The sequence below is a fragment of the Sardina pilchardus genome, chromosome 8 (assembly GCF_963854185.1).
Source record: "Sardina pilchardus chromosome 8, fSarPil1.1, whole genome shotgun sequence".
In the NCBI taxonomy this organism is placed as follows: domain Eukaryota; kingdom Metazoa; phylum Chordata; class Actinopteri; order Clupeiformes; family Clupeidae; genus Sardina; species Sardina pilchardus.
Window position 1 is genome coordinate 14,560,302 of NC_085001.1, and position 22,164 is coordinate 14,582,465.

General features: G+C 44.1%; 2 protein-coding genes across 3 annotated transcripts; both read left to right on the plus strand.

Annotated features, from left to right (window-relative positions):
- Window positions 1-1,391: 1,391 nt before the first annotated feature.
- mamdc2a (MAM domain containing 2a) lies at window positions 1,392-15,505 on the plus strand. Its single transcript, XM_062542882.1, has 14 exons — window positions 1,392-1,627; window positions 1,946-2,068; window positions 5,084-5,334; window positions 6,159-6,243; window positions 6,480-6,617; window positions 6,849-7,105; window positions 8,849-8,942; window positions 9,297-9,443; window positions 10,440-10,705; window positions 11,371-11,467; window positions 12,643-12,798; window positions 13,305-13,582; window positions 13,913-13,997; window positions 14,723-15,505. Exons 1-14 carry the CDS (start codon window positions 1,597-1,599, stop codon window positions 14,785-14,787), a joined length of 2,073 nt encoding a protein of 690 aa, XP_062398866.1. The 5' UTR covers window positions 1,392-1,596; the 3' UTR covers window positions 14,788-15,505.
- Window positions 15,506-16,330: 825 nt separating this feature from the next.
- Window positions 16,331-21,473, plus strand: LOC134088767 (myogenesis-regulating glycosidase-like). Of its 2 annotated transcripts, none has more exons than XM_062542881.1 (3): window positions 16,331-16,406; window positions 17,686-18,106; window positions 18,222-21,473. In XM_062542881.1, the coding sequence occupies exons 2-3, from the start codon at window positions 17,832-17,834 to the stop codon at window positions 20,035-20,037; spliced, it is 2,091 nt and encodes a 696-aa protein (XP_062398865.1). In that variant the 5' UTR covers window positions 16,331-16,406; window positions 17,686-17,831; the 3' UTR covers window positions 20,038-21,473. The 2 variants fall into 2 exon arrangements, with proteins under 2 accessions (XP_062398865.1, XP_062398864.1); XM_062542880.1 differs by lacking the exon at window positions 16,331-16,406 and adding an exon at window positions 16,706-17,154.
- Window positions 21,474-22,164: the final 691 nt, after the last annotated feature.

Genomic DNA, 22,164 nt, shown 5'->3' on the forward strand with positions numbered 1-22,164 from the left:
TGTCCGGTGGGCGCCAGTCTTAAGTTGTATACTGTATAGTCTAAAAGGTTATGATAGATCTTACATGTCAATGACAGTGATATCTTGGGAGAATACAATTCATACTGCAATGATTGTTTGCCTTTTTACATGAATGTGTTTCACACATTGCCTTTTTACATGCTTTTTACACATGCTTTGTTGATACAGTACAATATAGGGATCAACACATTTCAGACATAGAAAAAATGAAGGTTAACCTGCTGATATTGAAAACTGTGTTTTGCATTTTGTTGTCTATTGTGTAATGATTTAATGAATGTGTGCACCCACAAGTTGAACAATGGTTGTTTCATGTTTTAAGTGTTTGTTGAGTGTTTAGATTTAAAAAAAATTGTTTTGCTCATCCTGTGTTGTACGTCGTTCATCTTAGTGAAACACCATTTCCACTTTGAAAGTTTAGGTCATATTCCAAAAGTTTGTGTTGATTGACCCACAGCAGACTCTTACAGGCTCAACTTGCCCATCTAAAGAGCTCTCCTTTCCAAAATAAGAGGACTTTATAAAGCTTTTAACTCTGGGTCTCCTCACAATGACACTTAGCCCTTATAGTGGTTCTCATAGTTCCAACTCCGAGTGCTCAGTTTAGTTTACACTTGTAAAAAGGCATGCTTTCCTTTTTTTCCATGAGCTCATTCAAATGGTTATTTTTTGGAACCATGACAATGAATAGCTGCAGGAGCAAGGCTTGTGCTTATGCATGCACACAGATCCAGGCACCAAAATGTGTGTACTAGGCCTATACATGTGGTCCATGCACGCAACCTGTGCACTAGGAGCTGTATGTTTCCTTTAAGTAGAGACTAGAAAGGAGCGGAAGCTCTATCTCACCATCTTTATGTGCTGATCCTTTTGCCTCCTCTCTGTCTGCCTGCCCTAGCTGGCTCTGTTGCTGCACACATGCACACAGTGCACAGGAGTATGCAGGAGGTTTATCTTTAAGACAAGTTGTGGTGACCCTTGATCCTTCCCCTACCTTATGTAGGAGCAAAGCACCAAACAACTACTCCATCATGGCAAAAACGTCTGCAGAACCCAAATAAAGCATACCTGGTAGCGCGCTAGCACTGCCTCTGATGCATGTATTCAGTGCATCTGAGCTGCCTGCTTCGTGGCTACACTTTATTAGCAGCTTTCAGTAATGTGGATTGTTCATCTACTTTAAACAGAGTAAATGTTAGAGAATTACTATAGTGGCGAATAAAATGCATCGAATATAACAGTGTTATAACGTGTTCTGTGTCCGCTACAGTCCAAGGGACCAGCTGGTTGTGACGTGCAAAAATGAAGACTTGTCTCCCCCAGTGGCAAAGTGGCCATCCCAACCTGTTATGAATTTGCAGTCAAGGAATCCTCCCTCCTTCCTCATCTCAGGAACCCGCTGAGGAGTCTCATGATTAGCCTACACCATGTAAAGTAAACTTCACGGCATCACTGCACACATCGTCTCTTTGTGAATTAGTGGTCCGAGGAGACTCCACGGCGCTACAGAAGCAGCCCAGTACATGCGTTCTGCAATCTGGACAGTAGTGCAGGCGGATCTTTCACGGCCTGGCCATGTTCGCTCTTCATCTCCTGACTTTATATGGTAAGTGTTCTGTCAGTCTAAGTTTGCAACTGCGAACAAATTATTTGAAAGGCTCTAGGATGCAGTGTATGAATCTCGCTGTCTTCTGTTCTTTTGTCTTATACCATTTCGAAAACTTTGAATTACACACTAGTTGTGCGTATTCCTCGTCTCTCTCTCTCTTTTTTTTTTACAGCGCGCAGACTTGGAGCGTAGAATAAAGTGTTTTTTCATTCAAGTCGGACTGAATGAAAGCGAACTGATTCGCTCCCGGGAAGGGACTAAAACACCGTTGCATTTGCATTTGGTATAGTAACTTCGTCAACTTTCCCTTTGCAGTTATAACACTGGTCAACGCTCAACAGCTGCCGTTGCTCCTGCCCGGTTCTTGTAGCTTCGAGTTCAGCACTTGTGGATACACATCGGATCCTAACTATGCTCCATGGACAGTCAACGAAGAAGGTGTAGTAAAACATTCTCCTATAGATTTTGTGACTTTCACTTGCAAATGTATTTTACTGAACTGTTGTCTGTTTTCTTCCACTTCTATATAGCATTCGTTCATTCATTTAGTCATTCATTCTCTGTTCTTGTTTGGCTTAACCTATCTGGTAATCAAATTGATATTATCTGTGTCAAGTTAGGATATTAAGATACAAATGGCTGAGGCTGACATGTAAAAAGACATTGATAAAGCACACTTAAATGACATTGGTATATCTCAGGAGCTTTATGCAACTGAATGCAATCAAGCTGAATGCCATGTTTATGCATTCTGTTTCACCATTTCCTATACATCCATCCTGTTAGCTGTCTGTTTGCCTTCCTGTCACCGCTGATTATGACAGGTTGCTTGGCAAGACATTATATCTTCCCAGATTTGTTTTGTTTTGAATTAGCTCTGACCTGTTTGGCTTGAGAGTCCTTGCATGTGTTGTCCACAGGCTTTCCCAATTCTTTTTCACAAGTGCAATAAGAGAGGAGCTGTTTTAATGTTATCAGGCAAGCAGATGTGTGATATGTGTGAGTCATAAGTCTAATCAGTAGAGTCTAATCAACCATCCCTCATTACTATGAGCTCACTTTTCCTCGTTGCTGGAGAGGTCCAGCATGAGGCTGCCAAGTCCTATTCAAGATGCGTCCAAAAACAGCAATCCATTTCATAATCTGCCTTTGATGTTTAAGTTACACAGCTAGAAATAAGCCTTGGGTTATCACAGAGCTTCTGAGCAGTTGCATATGCCAGACGTTTTCACCTTTTACTTCAGTAGCCACAACAGGGCCACATGGCCAAAGTGTTAGATAACGGCGAGGCATGTTGTAAATTGGTCAAATAAATAAACAAAACGGACGTTGGAAGCTCAGGAACAAAGCATAACAGAGGGAAGCATACTGATGTGGGGCAGCCTTGTGTCACGCGTTACGCTGCCAAGACGCTTGCTGCTCGCCCTGACACAACCTTCTCCATGTCAGTGGTCACAGCATGCTTCCCCAATGGGTCGATAAATAGAACCATAAAAACCACGACTGGGTCATGTCTGTGTTTACTGTTTGGTTGCCTGGGCAACGCAGGACCCGGTGCTGGAAACTCAGATGAACATCCCAAAGGCTACTCTTTTTTTTGTGTGTTGTATTTGTAGGTTGCAATAAACTGACAGTGTGCAGGGAGCGAGCACCGCGCACATGTAAGGACAAACTGTCCGATTTCGAGTGGTCTTCGCGGTGAGTCAGCATTTGAGAGGACATCCAGGCTGTGTGTGTCTGATCAAAGACAGAGAGGGGGGGCATGGGTTAACAAAATCTTCCCTACTACCCCGGTTTCTCATCAAGACTTTTCCAACATCTGCAAAAAAATGATTTGTAAGCATTTCCTGGAGGAAAACCAGACTTTCTACAGACCTCTTTTCTCACTCCTTGGCTGGGTCCTCGGAGGCGCACAGCCGCTTGAGTAAGTGGTCTACTGTGCCATTAAAGTCTGCTACAGTAGCGGCGGTCGTAAAATCCTTAGCATATGCGAGGGGTCCGAGGTCCATCAAGGTCTGTCTCAGTGCCTCGGTGTGTTTGTCCCTCTCATTGGTGTGTGTGTGTGTGTGTGTGTGTGTGTGTGTGTGTGTGTGTGTGTGTGTGTGTGTGCACTGCTTATGGCAGCGTGCATCTGTGCTATCAGGCCAGACGAGTGCGTGAAGAGATAACACAAACCATGTGGTGATGGCAATACCACCTGCACTGGTACGTTTGGACCCACAGGACCTGCAGTCTCTCGGCTGAGACATGAAGTGTACTGTTCATGTTTTCCATATTGTAGGGGTCCCGTTAGAGTGTTTTATTGGGGGATGTCAAGAATAATGCATACATTGATGGCTATACCAGGGCCCTCGCTGAGAGTTTTGAAATGCAGGTCAGAGATAGGAAAGAAAAGAAGAAAAGAGAATAGTCCTCTGGCATCTGGAAAGAATCACGTTCACCTTTAGGACATCTGCCTGTATCGTAGAAGGCTACAAAAGTTAGCAGTATTGCAATAACATATTCCTGTGTTTATATTGAAAGCCAAGACAGATTACATAAAGTGTCTTTTTTCCCCCTTAACAAATGCTTTGTCTCAAAACTGATAACGCTGATTTATTTGTTTTAGTTCAACATTCATTAATTTCCACTTGCATAAGGCTGGAATCTGTTACTGCTGTTGCACCCTGTCTCTCAGCCAGGAAGAGAGAATTTCCATGCGGCCCTAATCCACGCTCCGCTCCAAGATGCAGTTTTAATCTGCAGGCGAGACATGCCGGTTGATTCATTCTCTCCACTGAGTGTAAAACACCAGTGTGAAGAAAGTCCAAGACCACACCCACACCTGTTCCCTGACCAGCACAGACGTCCATGTATCATGTCGTCAAACGATTGTCTGGCTTGTTTGACACTGAGATACGTCAGGAATGAAGCTCCATTGATTTTAATGAGTCTGGCCTGTGGGGCCAAGACTGCGTTTGACAATGGCCTCAACAGCTGCTTCCATCTCCCCAAAAAAACCCTACATGACAAATGTTCTGCTCCCGTTATGAGAAGGGATAGAACAAAGGTTGCTCATCATGCTGGACACATGACAAGTACAATAAAATACAGTACATTTACTGAAAGGGTTTACAGCTGAAGGTTCCTGTTTGGATGATGATTGATGTAATGTGGATCCATGTGGATGCAGTGGATGATGTGGATTTCATGTGGATTTTTTTAATGCTTTTTATTGCTACTGTTTTATGCTTTTTGCATGTTTTGTTTTGTTTTGTTTTATGCTACTGTTCCCTGCAATATCAAACAGTAATAGTAAATGAACTTCTGCTTGAATGACGACCTGTAGAGGAGACCATCATGCATCTCTTTCTCTGTCTGTCGGTCTCTCTCTCTCTCTCCCTCTCTCTTTCTTTCTCTCTCTCTCTCTCTCTCCCTCTCTCTCTCTCTCTCTCTCTCTCTCTCTCTCTGTAGGGCGCTTCATTGCTGCTGATTCGTCCCTCATGGGCTCAAAGGACAAAGCGGTGCTGCAGAGCCCGGAGCTGGAGCTGCTGGACTGGAGCTGCCTGAGGATGGTCTACCAGATCACGGGCAAGGGCTCGCTCCAGCTCCACCTGCGGCCCGACGGCGAGAACTTCGACTACACGCTCTGGACCTCGGAGAAGACCTCCGACAGCTGGCTCATCGCCAGCGTGGACCTGCGCAACATGTCCAAGCCGTACCAGGTATCCATACTCGGACTGAACTGACGGTGGAACGAAAAACATGTGCAGCCCAGGCAGTGTGCTGCTAGATCAATGGCTACAGTGTGGTTCCTGTGAAATCATGAAGTATTTTAGGCACTTCTGTGGCATGACTGGCGGGCAAATGTTAGAGAGTGAAAACGCATGGTGAAAAAGAGAGCTTCCCTTGTAATGAAATAGGAGAAATAACATTGCACTTGAGTTGTGCCTCATTAAATAAATGTAGCTCCAACTGCTGAAATGTACACTAGAAAATTGGATGTAAAAGTGATGTAGGCTACTGTAAATTGTGGTGGAAACACAATGCAATGCAATGGTGGAAATTATGAAGGAAACAAATAGTTTTATATGCTCCATCAGTTGTGTGGAAGCCATAGTGTCTAAGTTGGACAAGGTTTGTTTATGACAACGATTTCAGTAGTGAAGTAAGACATAAATTGTTTCCTCAGCTGTGGAAATTAGCTTCATAAACGAAAAGCTAGCCACCCCACTGCCATTTACACGTTAGTCACCCGATTAATGTGTCTGGCCACAGTCTGCTGAATATATGGCCTGGGAGCGCAGTAGGGGAGGCATTAGGTAAGAAGGCCTAATGAGTGGAATGAGTTAGAACTGATTAAGTGTGCAGCCATCATAAGGTCTGTGCTAATTTCTTTCAGTTGACGTGGGTGCCATGGCTTGCATGCTCTTCTTGCTTTCCCTCCATGCTGAGCTCTTTATTGCCCATACCTCACCTTCTCTCTCTCTCTCTCTCTCTCTCTCTCTCTCTCTCTCTCTCTCTGTTTTTCTTTGACATTTTTTTTAAGCTGTTAATGGAAGGGCGTCCTGGCAACGCGGCAGGCAACAGCGTCGCTATCTTTGAAATCCACGTAGTACCTGGATACTGCATAGGTCAGTGCGCTGTTTCACATCTCGCTTTTTTCCCCACACATTTAAAGTGTTCAGTACTCATATTACAAAGTAAAATAAACGGCTCCAAGGGCTTGTTGTGTTTTGAAGTGAGTCAGCATGTTGCGAGTCAGTGTGTTTGTGATGAACGAGTGCATGCTAACCACTCCATGCAGACAGGGAATGACTAATTGCTCTCTCTCTCTCTCTCTCTCTCTCTCTCTCTCTCTCTCTCAAAGAGTGTGACTTTGAGGAGCACCACTTGTGTGGCTACAATAACCAGTGGAACCCCAATGTGAATTGGTACGTGGGCGGCAGCCTCGCCCGAGACCCCCAGTCCAACCTGCCAGATGACCACACCATGAACAATGAAAGAGGTATTGTGTGAACAGCGTTAACAGCTGTTAGGCTTCCCCCTCTGTATTTCTAATCCATTGGGATGTATGTAGCTCCCTCCGCAATTCGCCTGAATGGAATTCCCCTTCCTTCCTATCTCTGCTCAATGGAACTTTGTTTGGAGCTCTCTTTGATTTTGACTTATCGTTTCATTAATGTGACAGTTCATCACAGCGAGCTATTCTTTGTCCCGGCTGTTTCTTTTGGGGTAGGACATTACATGTACGTGGACTCTGTATACGCCAAGAAGTTCCAGGAGGTGGCCAAGCTTCTGTCTCCGATGACCACCACCCCCATGTCGGGCTGCTTGTCCTTCTACTACCAGAGGAACCAGGCCCTGGGCAACTACTTCTCCCTCCTCACCAAGGACGAGCTGGGCCACTACGAGGAGCTGTGGAGGCCCGACTCCTACGCCACCCCTCACTGGAGGCTGGAGCAGGTCGACATCAAGGCTCCGCACCCCCTGGAGGTCAGTCAGAGGTCGTCACGTGGTACCACGTCAGATCAAAGGGGGGGGGGGGGGGGGGGGGGATGCGGGGGCAAAATAATTATGCCCCCCTCGAGAATCATGCCACATGGCACTATTTCACTGCTCGAGCGCACAGAAGCAAAACGATGCGCCAGTGCAGCTCTGAGCTTTCAGACGTCCTCCCACTCAATAGCCGGTTGAGTGTAATAATGTGATGATGTCTCTTGATTTTGCTCAGTGTTTAGATAACAGGCTAACTGGGATAACTGGGAAGGAGCCACTGGAATCCCCCATTCTCTTCCTCTCTCCTCTTTTGTCTACGGGGCTAAATGTTTCCAGAGCGTCTCCCACCCTGAGTCTTTTATCTCCTTTTGATAATTAAACCCTGTCATTGCGGCCAGCAGAATCTGGGGCAGAGGCAGGACTTGGTCATTAGTCACTCAACTAGACTAAGTCATGGAAATACACACACACACACACACACACACACACACACACTGACATACAGTACAAACACACTTACAGTACACACACACACGCACATGCGGTTGCACACACGCACGCACATGTGGTTGCACACACGCGCACACGCACACACACACACACGCACACACACACGCACACACACACACACACACACACACGCACACACATGCACATGCACACGCACACACACACACACACACACACACACGTGCGCACACACACACACACACACACACACACACACACACACACACACACACACACACACGGACACACACACACACGGACACTTACACTGGGGCAAGTGAAAGAAAACATTTGGTGAGCTGTTAAGTCATCTGCGTCATCCCCACAGCCAAACTCTGTTCTCATAGCCTTTTACAAACACATGCAGGCCCATTGAGATCATTCAAATCAATTGCTGTGACAGAATTACAGTGTCACAGTTACAGTGGAATGTTATATGATATGTGAAAGTAAAGAGTGATTGCGTAAATGTTGTAACTACAAAGCAAAATTTTAGCAAAATAGCCCAACCTTTCAGGAAAAAAGTGATGCAAGAGCTTTGGATTGAGAGGCTGCTCGTAACATACAGTATGGGTGCTGTTTATGTCGGACTCATGAGGCCACCATTGTTGTTGTGCCGAGCCTCTTCCTGAGGATTGAGCGGTGGACTTGTGTAAACACACACAGACGGGACTTGGCTTGCGGCTGCTTCTCCTGAGCCGTTGCAGCTGCCCTAAGTGAAGGTGTAAATAAGTGCGTGTGTACGCGTGCGTGTGTGTGTGTGTGTGTGTGTGCGGGAAGAGGCCAGAGGTCTGTTTTGACACATAGTACTTCATCTCTGTGATCCGCCACATGTTTCCACTGCTTTAGTCTGCATGCTTAAAGCATCGTGAAAAGTCCTGCACAACTCAAGACAGGTGCATTGCATACTGTAATAACTGAATAATGATGATCATTTTATACTCTAATGTTATGTAACATTGATTTACTGTACAGCATGATGCACATACAGGATACAATATGTTGTAATGTGATTGCTTTTTTTATGCTTTCGTTTTCTGTGATGTGGTATAAATTGTTCCCTGAGGGACACATATGAAAAGAATGCCATCTGGTTCAATGCCATCTCCCAGCATATTCTTAAAGGCTTTGGAACCCCTATATTAAAGTCCTGTTATAAGTATATTTTCCTTGTCTTTGTTGAATGACAGAGCTATATATAATGACTGGTATTTGCTTCTCTGTTGCCAGGTGGTGTTTGAAGTAGCTTTCAATAGTCCACGTGGAGGGTTTGTTGCCATTGACGACATTTCCTTCTCTCCGGAGTTCTGCCACTCAGAAACAGGTCAGAATTGTCCTTGGTTCCTATGTAGAGTAGACAGTGTCACTATGGTTTCTTGAATTTAGAAATATTTGTTTATTTTAAAGAGAGGTGCTGGTGGGGTATGATAATACTAACTAAACAGTCCAAATTTCATTGACTTGGAATCAATATTAGAGAACCCTTGAGACAGACATTCCGTGAGAAATAAACAAAATAAAGCTGCAAACAGATGTGAAGCTTGAATGCCTTTCAAAGACTATTTTATTAAAGTCCACTTTCATAACTTTATTCATGATTCAGGCTGGCTGGTCAGGCTGGATTCAGGCCACATTCTTGGCTCAAACTGACTACTTAATTCACTTTGTTGTCTTTCAGAGCCCAACTTTGATCCTTCCATCGCCAACTGCGACTTCGAGGAGGGTTTCTGCGAATACCACCAGGAACGTGTTGGTGGTTCCGTGTGGAACAGGGTTTCGGTGAAGCCCAACGTCTACAGGGTTGGAGACCACACCACGGGAACGGGTGAGAGCCGAGAAACGCGCCGGAGGAAACACACCTCCCTGCGGTCAGCGAGAGACGTGACCCTCCTGAAGGCAGTGCACTGTTTCCATCAGGGCTCCTCAATAACACCAGTGTTTGGCGCAAATTGTCACAATCACTCCTGGTTAAACATAGAACAAGCGCTGCTATTGTTGCTCCAGATAAAAATAGAGCGAGCACTGCACTTGCCCGTGTCTCCCTGCCAGTTTACGTAGTCTGACAGCACTCTGCTTTTTATGCCTATCTTAACTCAGCTTGTGTAATCTTTATAATGTATGCAACCGTGTAGCGGAACTGTAATTGCAGATATTTTTAACATGCTGATAAATGGATTTCCTCAGACTTTGTTAGTTAGGGAATGGGAGCAGGGCTAGATTGTAGAGTTTACTGAAATCACTTTCATGAATCAGTGCTATGCATATTTTATGTACATTTTATAATTAATAACAGTTAAGTTGTGCGACGGGAATATTGATCCAAATTCAGGCGTATTAAATAGCTATCAAATGTATGTCTCTCATTGATCTTAATAGCAGTGACAGATGCTGTTAACTCAATGATTTCTCATCGCGTTCAGCATCATTACTGCAATAGAAGGAAAAAAAGATAATTGACCATGTTCAAACAAGTAATTAAGGCATATTTAAATAGCCATCTACTATGCACTGTAATAGTATAAAAAAACATTATTATTCCCTGTTAAACTTTCAAAGGGCTAATAAAGTTAGAGAATGATGCAGTGTAAGCACTGTAGTCGGCCTCAGCTGTGGCATGACTGGCTGGGGCACCTGCACTGCACGCCGGCGACCCGGGTTCGATTCCCGCCCTGTGGTCCTTTCTGGATCCTACCCCAACTCTCTCTCCCGCTCGCTTCCTGTCTGTCTCTCTACTATCCTGTCCAATTAAAGGCATAAAAAGAAGCCCCCCCCCCCCAAAAAAAAAGGAAGTGCTGTAGTCACTCCTCCACTCTTTTCACAGGCAATTTCCTCCTGGCCAACACCCGCTTCACCTCTCGCCCGGGCTACGTGGGCCGGCTTCACGGGCCGGTTCTGCCGGGGAACCACAAGTACTGCCTCAGGTTCTACTATGCCTTGCACGGCTTCATGAAGATAGACAACGCTCTGGCGCTGTACATCTACGACGAGAACAACGTGGCTCAGGAGAAGATCTGGACAGTGTCCGAGAGCTCCAGGGATGTCTGGACTGAGGTGGACATCACTTTCCAGAAGCCCATGCCCACCAAGGTAAGGGTGGATTTCATTGCTCCCCAACTCTGAACTATAGGGACACCTACACCTAAAATGTAAACAGTTTCAGGACTTTAACACGTTTCACACATTAAAAAAAGACCCATCAAGTCATCATAGATGTTTGTGTGAAACAACACTTCACAGTGTTTTATGGGAAAGAAAATATAGGTTTATAACTAGGCACCTTGTGTGAGCTGCTAGTGTAAAGGTCACATTACTTGACTGTTATAACATGATCACATGAACGTCTGTTATTATATGCATATGGGAGTGTCTTCCTGCTTCTGTGAAATAAGTGGACACATGGGCATACTTTGATCCTTTACAGTGTTGAAAAACAACATGTCTTGATGATGAAGGTCACGTGATTGTGTGAAATTAGTTCAGAAGTTGCTGTATTATTGTGTGTGTGTGTGTCTGTCTCAGAAGTGGATGATGTAATGATGAGCATCCTTAGCTACATGAGAGGACATGTATCAATGAGTCAGTCTCATGCGGTCACACTCGCTGTGTCCCATTCATCTTGTGTTACTGTTTAACACCGGCATGCTAGCATTACTTTATGTGTCTGTCCGAGTTTATGGCTCCTAGCAGGCATCCACTATGCCCCAGAAAGTACCCTGACAAGTCCTGACTTGTGTGTCCCTCTTGCTTCTCAGATGGTATTTGTTACCATCTGTCGGAACTTCTGGGACTGCGGTTTGGTGTCTCTTGATGACATCACGGTGACAATTGGAGACTGCCGTGTCACAGCTGGTGAGTTATATCAGTATCGGTTAAAATAGTCTCAGAGCTGTCGTTACACTATGGGTTAGCAATAATGCAGTTTACCGTGATGCACACCTACTGTAGAATGAAAAACCTTCATTGCATTTCAAATGTCATTTCAAAATAGCCAGCGGTGTACATACTTCATACAGCATTGCATTGCTCCAAACGCTGCACATCTGGACATGGGTTAAATTTACTCTCAGCAGCTACAAAGGGTTAAACAGGGCGGTGAAGCAGCAAGTAACAGTTCATAAAAATAGATGCTTCGGTGGCAGCTGCATTTTAAAGTAGCTGGAGTGGTGAGAGTCAGATGTTTTAAATTAGCCATTTTATTAATATTCAGTCAGCAAATGTTATGTTCTCAGTAGCCAAGATATCAAATGGAATGCTACCACAACAGATTCCATTTCAAGCATTTAGATCTCCAAGCCTCTCGCTTTGCAGTAAGCATCATTGTTGAGAAAACCAATTAACTCCACGCTTTATTTCGTAACATTTTGGTCTGGAGTATACAGTATGACAAGAAAGGAAGTGACAAGGAAGTTGAAGTTAAGAAGGGCTGGGCTGCGTTGCCGCTGGGTTTGTTCTTGGCCGTATGATGACTATTTAAAGAGTCGACCACTATGGAAAACATCCATTTTCCCCTGAGTTGGACAGCGCTGGCTGTGGTATGGAGCAGGAGCATTTTAAACACCCAGTCCTCAGTACACCACATTTCGGGGCAGAAAAATGGGAAGAGTTACTGCTACCAAAATATGTTACCAAAATATCACCAGCCATGCTTACCCCTATTGTAAAATTGAATGTGGAGATAGTGGATGCAACTTCAACTGACAACTCTGAGAGAATATTCCCAAATATGTCTGTTCTTTTCTCTGCTATGTTTTCATTCCACCCATTAAAAAGAGAAGCCACTAAGACAACCGTGTAAATCACTGATGACACAGGATGATGAAAATGTTTGCAAAATATGGCTCTCCAGCTGGAGGACCTCAGAGTGGCCAAAACAAAACACACAATCCTGCTGTTTATCTCTGATGCTCTCTGTAATCGTTGTTATGGAAGGAGAAACTTTGAGGAGACACTTCTGAAGTACCTCGGGGTCGCCGTCAGAGGTTAAAATCGTCCGTGTTTGGTTTGGTTTGGTTTGGTTTTCTCAGGGCCTCTGCGGCCACCCCCTGGCCAGTGCAACTTTGAGCTGGGCGACTGCGGCTACACCCAGGAGAGGAAGCCGCACAGGGGCGGCTGGCTACGCCTAAGGGGTCAGACGCCCACCTCCTACACGGGGCCCAAGGGGGACCACACCTTAGGGGTAGGTGAGTCAACAACGCTCTCATCCCAAGTCTTTCAGTTTGTTTCCTATCCAAGTTCAACCGATGTTCATCCCTCTGCTCGTGGCAGCTGATGTTTGTTTATTTCTTTATTATTATTATTATTATTGTTATTATTGTTGTTGTTGTTATTGTTATTTATATTAATATTGGCTTAGGAATCAACTGTATGCTGTAATACGATTATACAGTCATATATTTTACATGTTATGAGAGAAATGACCTTTGGGAATCTGAGCTAAAGTAGTTTATGACTGAACGGTCAACTGATTCATCCTATTTCTTTCAAGTCAAGATGTAGAACTTACATTGCCCATCTGGTAATGATTCACAGATATTCACAGTAAATTCAGACTCACTCCTGAGTCACTAGCCCCCTGTAGTTAAGAGTTCACAATTCTCAAGGACATCAGTCCCCACACTCTTAAAAGAATGAATAATGTCACAGTAGCGCCCTAACTAACAAGCTGTGTGGTCTGCCTGTTTTCAAGGGTACTACATGTACATCGAGGCCTCTCACATGTTGCCGGGCCATTCGTCCAGGCTGCTGACCAGTGAGCTGCGGGGCTCGGATGGCCCTCAGTGTCTGGTGTTCTATTACCACATGTACGGCTCCGGCACCGGCGTGCTCAGCGTGTTCCTGCGGCGTCACGACAGCCGTCACCGTGACGTTCGCCACCGCGACTCCCTGCTATGGCGACGACAGGGAGAGCAGAGCATCTCCTGGATGCGGGCCATGGTCGACTACGACTGCTACACCAAGCACCAGGTGAACCAGCGCGCCTTTCACCTGAAACGCTCTTCGTGCTTCGCCTTTCCCCTTTAAACACTGTCTTATGTGCCGTCAGAGGACTCTTAGGGGTGTGCGATGTATAACATCTTACAGATTACAAAGCAGGTTCTTCAACCTGTCTGTGAAGTGGTGTTTTTAAAACCATGAGGAAAACCAGAGGCTGTCCAGCACTTTGTGGTTTGTAATAAAACAGAAGCAAAGGCTGGCGTTTGGTGAACTACGTAATGTCTTTCTAATCTCAGCAACAGATGTGAGTGTTTAAACAGAGGGAAACTAAATCATCCCGCTGTACTTTTTTTCCTACAGATTATCTTTGAAGCCATTCGGGGCTCCTCAATAAGGAGCGACATCGCCATCGATGATATTGTGTTTAAAAGGGGACCATGCAAAGGTACTACACATATTAAAGACAGAAATAAACAGACATTCCAATGAGAAACAACATCCAAACATTGCCCACTTCCCTTTTGTTAATCTTGGGGCCAGGCCTAAGGTTTGCACGGGTTGCGTCCCAAAGGCTCATCCGTTCACAGGCGAGTGGCTCGCTACAGTAACTTCATTCATGGGCTGCGAGGTGGCGGCGGCGGCATCCTCCCCGCAGTCCCAGGACAGCTGAACTGTGGTAGCGCCTGGTTGGGGGGTTACCGAATGTGTCCCAGCCAGTCCTGCTGCTCCCAGTGGAGGACTGCTGCTGTGGTGGTGGTGGTCAGGTCTGCTGGGAGAGACAGAGAGAGAGAGGAGTGGTGTTGACAGGGGGATTTTGGAGGGGGTTTGGGAGAGGGGGGGGTTGTCTGCTGAGTCAGCCTCTATCTCAACCCCCCTCCCTTCCTCTCTTTAAGTCTCTGTAGACCCCCCCCCCCCCCCACACACACACACACATGCACAAACCATGAGCACTGTGGCTGTTCTTTACATTAGAACACAATGTTATACCATTGCGTCCCAGATCTACTGTTCAGACAGCATGGATGCTTGCAGATGTCTTTGCAGTCCTACTGAATACTGTACACCACACATGCACACTGGATCTGACACAATAGTTTTCATCATGATGTCTGGATATTGATGCTGGATGTGAAGATTGTACTTATGTACTCTGTGTTGTTGTCTCTTCAGCAGATGCTGGTGACAGTATCCCGTACTCTGGATTCTCAGAAAACTTCAATGAGATCGAGTACTGAGCAATGCAATGCACTGGAGGATTGATGCGTGTTGGTGTGTTTGCGTGCAGTGACTGGATTTGTGTCACAGATAGGAAGAATAAGTCAGCTTAAGCCACTTTTACATAGAGTAGAGCAATGCCAAAATGAACAATCTAGTCCTGCATGACTAGGCAGAAAGGTATAGTCCCTTCCCAGCGAGTACTTGTGGTATAGGAAATGATGATAGCTGATAATCAGAAATAGGATATTGATAAGGAGGGTCAAACTGCTGGTTAGTGTGATGTTATACAAGCAAATAGTTATGTGCCAGTGTCGCTCCCTATCATGGCCGATAGTAGAGCATTGCTTGATGGTGACTAAAACATTGTTTTGATGTTTTCTTTCAAAATTCCCAATAACTTACCCAAATGGAAAAGGCAACATGAACAAATGTATTTATATTTGTCTGGTGAGACATACATCTCAGAAACAGAAAGTGAGGATGATGTCTGTTTATGTGTTTATTCACAGAAGAGTGTAGATTTTACACTGTTTTTACACAAATGCGACGACATGTTTTATTTTTAAAAATATGATCACTGAAGCATATTTTTGTTACTGAACTCCAGTTATGGAGTCTAGGAATGTTAAGAGACCTATATGTATTCCATTGTTTAAGTACAATCATATTGAAAAAAGTTTTATTGTCAGCATTCAGCATCTTTTTTTCCAAGACTACAATGGACAACAGGTGAATCCCTGGACTACTATGATTGAATTATCCATTTATGATTCCATCAATTTGTTTTTAATAAAATTGTTCAAACAGTGATTTATTTGTCATTTTTCCATTTTCTTTTCACAACTCACAAGTGTGATCGTAAAGTCTTTATCATATTTTCTAAGCTACATAAGATAGCCTGTATATTCTACCTCTATAGGCTACTTAATGTAGGTCTATGCCACTTTGGTTATTATTACAGGGGAAATAATCAAGAATGATATGGATAGATGCTTGAATTCATGCTTGTGTGTTCATAATGAATACAAGTACAGTAGGCCTAACTGAACAGGAGAAACATTGAATTCACCTATATTACATTAGTCTACATTTAATATTTCCACAGCTATTGCATTATCAGTACAATACGTAATCAGATGTATGTTAAGAAGTGCAATACAACAGAACATTTCCTTGATCATTTTGTGTGGATATGGCATGGTTTTAAACTTCACTTGTTTCGCTGACACTGAGAATGTTACAAGGCTCGACGCTGCCACCTTGTGGTCATATGCCAACCTTGCGAGCCGCGAGTGAACTTTTGGCTCCACCATCAGTGTGATGAAATCCCTTTTTGAGATGAGCCTAGACTCCAATTTAAATTCGTAATTTATTGATAAATCATTATTGTATTTGAAGTGCTTACCGATGCCTAGAGATTTCACACTTACATTCTACGTTACAGTGCTGATTTAAAAATTAAGTCTGCAGGTCCTTTTGATTGACAGGCTTTTGGAGTAATTAACACACGCTACAGTCTATTACCAAGTCCCGCCTTCACCGCGTGGAACACGTGATCACTTTCCAACGAGAAAGCAGCAGGGCATACATTTGTTGTGACTTGATAGCAAGTCATTACATCTTTGGATCGTCTTTGGTGAGTGAGAAAACCTGTTGATTGTCTTGATTGTCTTGATCTTTATCTACTTTCCATAAGTTGCTCTGCATGATGTGATTGTATGACAGTGGTGTAGCCTAGTAGCCTAGTAGCCTAGGAGTTTTGTGAGAAAAGTGACCGTGCAAGTTCCTTTGCCCTTGGTGCGAAGTGTGTGTCTGCTTGTGTGTGTTTTTTGAAGAGGTTGCTGGCGATCTAATCTAACTTTACAGTTTCAGTTTCAGTTTCTGCGAGATGACAAACACGCCAGAAACCTGGCTAGTCGTTATATTTTAGCCTGTTCATTTTGCCACAGTTCCAGGGCAAACGTTGCGAAACATTAGGCTACTGCCGAGTCGACCGACCAACAACAATCAGAGTTGAGAGTATCGATCTCGTTGCCATTACAGTGACCCTGTTTGTTTGTGTGGTGGTCTCGTAACAAGCCACTGTGCGCATACAGATTGATGCTACATTGGGAGAAATGACTTCTCAGTAGATTCGCAGAAATGTTTGAACTTTGTTTGTAAAGGGTGTTCGTAAACTTACATATTGCGAGATTGACTTGTTTGAAAAGTTATCTCTATTAGACAATAAATCTCGGTCTCTGTGTTAACATCCTTCGAATAGAATAGCCTACGTTTAACAAATTGTTGTTGGTGCTGGAAGACAGATTTAGCCAGACTCACCACACTGTTATGGTTTGCTTGGCCTTAAACATGATTACCCCGTATGTGTAAAACATGACTCTGTAAGTACGATTTTGGTCGGTTTTCGCTGTGAAATCATTGTCTAGCCCAGAGTCTAGACTCTAGACCATCTATTAAGTATAAGTATACACTATATTATATTGCTATGAAGTGTAAATAAATACCTATTCTGCTGCTTGGTACTTTTGTGCTTGCTAATTTAGACCAATTTAGATTCTACATCTGAAACCTGTCTTTTCCTTGTCCTACATCTCAATACCACAAATTGCTTAAAACCACTGGAACAGTTTCACACTTCAGTTATGGCTTAACTCATGTGTAAGGCATAATGGGATAGGCTACACATCAGTCCAGGCTCTGTTAGATTTGTAACATTAGTTACAGAAATGTTATAACACATGGTTTTGTTGTTTAAAGCCATAAAACATAACAAGCAAAAATAACTCCCAGTGAAAGCTGAATCAGTTAATGTCTGACCACCAATATTGGAGTATGAATCAGAGTTGAGATTGCACTAGTTTAGAACAGGTTTTGGAATGGGGTGACTAATTTTATTACTTCCTCTTTTTCAGATTTCACATTAAGGAACGAATCACCACAATCTTTTTTGTTTTAAGAAACATGTTATTGTCCAATGGGAACCTTACTCACCAGCACGACATAGTCTCTTAGATGAAATAGTGTTTTTATTTTTTTATGTCCCTTTTCTGCCCTCATTATGTATCAAATAGTACAGGGAACTGTAGGGGATCTGTACCCTGGTCCCTTCACAAAGCCCCCTAAGCAGAAGAAATGGGGTCGACAAGGCCGTCCAATGATATTCGCAATTGTCCTGGGAGTGGTGTTAGTGATGGCAGCCATAGTAGCATGGTGCTACTACAGTGCTTCTCTGCGCAGAGCAGAGATCCTCAAAGCTGAATTACTGGACCTGAAGAAGGATGGGTTCATTATCCACAATCAAGAGGGTGACGTCATCTTCAGAATGTTGTTCAGGTCTGTGCTGGCATTTGCTGTAACTTTGTTAGTGGAAGTATTTTGTAATTGTATTACCAGGCAATCATGAGTTGGTTCACAATTATCACTGTTTATACGTTCTGTTTCCTTTTAGGTCGGGGTCTCTTGATCTGGACTCATGCTCTAAGGAGGATGGAATACTTCGCTGTGACCAGTCGGACACAGGGAAACTGAACTTCTTCGTCCAGACCGTCCGGCCAAAGGACACGGTGATGTGCTACCGGGTGCGCTGGGAGGAGCTGGAAGAAGGCCGCTCTGTAGAGCACGCCATGTCCTTCAACGGCTCCCACTGGTATGGAGGCGCGGAGCGAGCCGTCCAGCACTGGCCCGTGTCTGTGGAAGGTAAGGAATCCCCCAAGCCGTTCATCACCGGCGACGTGTACTCCAACCGCCAGGACTTTGGTAGCATTCTGGAGCGCTACTGGCTCTCGGCCAATGCCACCGCCATAAAGATTAACGACTCCGTGCCTTTTCACCTTGGCTGGGACGACGAGGAGAAGGTTCTTCGCTTCCAGGCGCGGTATAATGACAGCCCTTACAAACCACTGCCCGGAGAGGCGGCGCACGCCGAGCTGAGCTATCGCGTGTGTGTCGGCCGCGATGTCACCTCCATACACAAGTACATGGTCCGGCGGTACTTCAACAAACCCAACAAGGTTCCGTCCGCAACGGTGTTCCGCCAGCCAATTTGGTCCACGTGGGCCTTGTACAAGACCAAAGTGGACCAGGAGAAGATCCTGCAGTACGCATCAGACATCCAGAAGTACGGCTTCAACTGTAGCCACCTGGAACTCGATGACCGCTACACCAGCGGTTACGGCGAGTTCGAGTTTGACCCGGTGAAGTTTCCCAACGTCTCGACCATGTTTCAGAGTTTGAAGGACGATGGTTTTCATGTCTCTCTGTGGACCCATCCCTTCATTAACTATGAATCCACCAACTTTGACATCGGAGTGAAGAGGGAACTGTTTGTCCGAGAGCCCAGTGGACAGCTCCCTGCTTTAGTCCGCTGGTGGAACGGTATCGGGGGCATCCTGGACTTCACCAACCCTGAGGCCCGTGAATGGTTTGCTTCCCATCTCCGAGGCCTTAAAACCAAGTATGGGGTTACCTCATTTAAGTTTGATGCAGGAGAAACCAACTACCTACCAAAGCAGTTTAGCACCTACGCACCCTTGCATGACCCCAGCACCTTCACACGTCGCTACACAGAAATGGCCATTCCGTACAACGACCGTGCCGAACTTCGGTCTGGCTACCAGTCCCAGAACATCTCCTGCTTCTTCAGGATTATAGATCGGGACTCTGTGTGGGGTTACGACCTTGGTCTCAAATCCATCATTCCTACCGTCTTGACCATTAGCATCCTGGGCTATCAGTTCATCTTACCAGACATGATTGGTGGTAATGCCTATCCAAACCACACTGTTGGGTCCCAGGACACTATGGGGTCCACATTTCTGCCTGACCGTGAGCTCTATATCCGTTGGCTGGAGCTGTCTGCCTTTATGCCGGCCATGCAGTTCTCCATCCCTCCATGGGCTTACGATGACGAGGTGGTGGAGATTGCACGGAAGTTCACCGCGCTCCACGAAACCCTGGTGGCTCCACGAGTGCTGGAGCTGGCCGGGGAGGTGCTGCACACTGGAGATCCCATCATCCGCCCTCTCTGGTGGATCGCCTCAGAGGACGAGGCGGCGTACAAGATAGACTCTCAGTTCCTCATTGGGGACGACTTAATGGTGGCTCCCGTGCTGGAGCCAGGTAAGCAGGAGAGGGATATCTACCTTCCTGCTGGCAAATGGAGAAGCTACAAGGGGGAGCATTTTGACAACTTGAAGGGTCCCATCTATCTTACTGACTACCCTGTAGATCTAGATGAAATAGCATATTTTGTGTGGGCAGGCTAAACAGTCCATTAACTATTGTCTTAGGGTTTTCTTGTTGTTTTTGCCATTCCATCAACATCAGTTGAAATGCTAGACCTTTTATTTGTGACAACACTCCTGTGAAACTATGTGGTGTTTTCTTTTCCCAGCCCTCATGATTTTTCAATATTCGTATGCCTTTTATTCTTATGCCTTATCATTGAAATACAAACACGTTTGAAAGTGAAAAGCACAACTATTTATATTTATTGATTTTAACTTGAAAAGATAAATGAAGTACACAAGAAATGGACAAGAACATGCTGTCATCACATTGTTTACTTCTGCTGTGTTCCTTAAATGTTAACTCCACTGTCAATTTTGAATAATACTGAAACAATGTGTCAGAAAACTAAATTTCTGAAGTTACTGTGCCATCATTCTATGGAACGAGTATTTTTTTTTCTGTTTTGATTAATGGATATAATTATCTGCTGATGTTTAGTAAATACCTCATTCTGTGTTTGTCTTAATGTAACTTTACCTTGTCTCATGTCTCTTGTGTGGACAGTTTTCCTTTTTACCATTTAATTTATTTTTTAAAAGAGGAAACATGAAGTCATCTTTAATGTGCCAGTAATACCTTCATTGCTGCCAAAGTAATGTCTGACATAGTTCTATATCAGTGTAAGTGTCCCATTTATGGTGAATTGGAACACTCCTAAGCCTTTGTGCATTTTCTATGAGCCACTGTTCAAAGTGACCTTTATTTATGCATGGGATGACAAGTGATAAAGGGAATTGCATGACTTGATACATTTTTCATTTGTATTATCTTTTGGATAAAGGACCTGCAGTTTTATACTCCAGATACTCCTAGGACCTATGAGGTATTCTAAATTATTGGTATTATGTTCTGTTCATTCTCTATATATTATTTTACACAAAAACACATTTTTTTAATCTCATCAAATAGTGTTGACTGTATATTTTGGATTAAATTGCCTACACTATGCATACATTTAGACTTACACACCTGACAGGAACTTGGGTTAGATGAAGAGTTGTACATACAGTCTTTCCAAACAAAAGTGAACAAGAAAATATTATTTCATTGTGATGTTGGTGTTGTGGGACCACACTGGAAAGTAGTTCTCTAATCTTCTACTGAATAATAAGTGAGAATGTAAACTGCACTGGGATGTACAGCAACTGTTATTGAGTTTTAAATGTTGCAAATATTGCACCTTTTCATGGCTTTTCGCCATGTAATAGGACAACAGCTTAGGTGTGCCTGTACACCAGTCTGAAGTAAAGTAATGTGAAAGAATGCACTAACCTCTGCATACTGATTCAGGGCCATTCTTGTCCTGACAGTGATAATTTTCATTTTGTTGGGAGCTAAATGGTTGGGGAATAAAGGGATTTTATTGTAATTATGTTTGTTTTAATCCAGTCAATAAATGATTATTTGTTATAACTCCAATAAGTGTCAAATGTCTGTAAGTGTTAAATAAGTTCATCAAAACTTGTCTGTCAAACATTCATCTACATACATTAGAGATCTATGGGCTTTGTGTAGAGCAGGGCTCTTCAATTAGCGGCCCGCGGGCCGGATCCGGCCCCCGAGATACTTTGTAGTGGCCCTTGAAGTGTTGGCTGATGATGTTATATGAGCGAATCCTTATATTCGGTAGAGGCGTAAATAACTGGTGGAAAACACGATAATGGAGGTACAGCGATAGGCTACACTGCGAGTAGCGCCTAAAAATAATGTTCGGTGTGGTGCGTTGCTGTTGTAGGCTACTGTTTTACTGTGTATCATGCAAAGACGTTACTTGTACCTTGCTTCGTTTTTACGCAGCGTCACCAACATGTTGACGTGCGCCAAATCCAAGTTGTTTCCCTTAAAGCATGAAGCATTTTTGGTGCATGAAATTTCACCGGTAGTGCGCCTCTCCAAGCAGATCCTTGCGAAAACATTCACCACTCGTAATGTAGCTATTGGAGCAAATAGGAGTAACTTTGGTGGCATAATTTCTGTTGCATGCTCTCACTCGCTCTGAAGTCCTGCAGCCACTGCACCTCAGCCAATTGCACGTAACGTTTAGAACGAGTGAAACATATTAGCTTAATTTCAACGTAAATTGCCACTTTGTTGGAGTATAT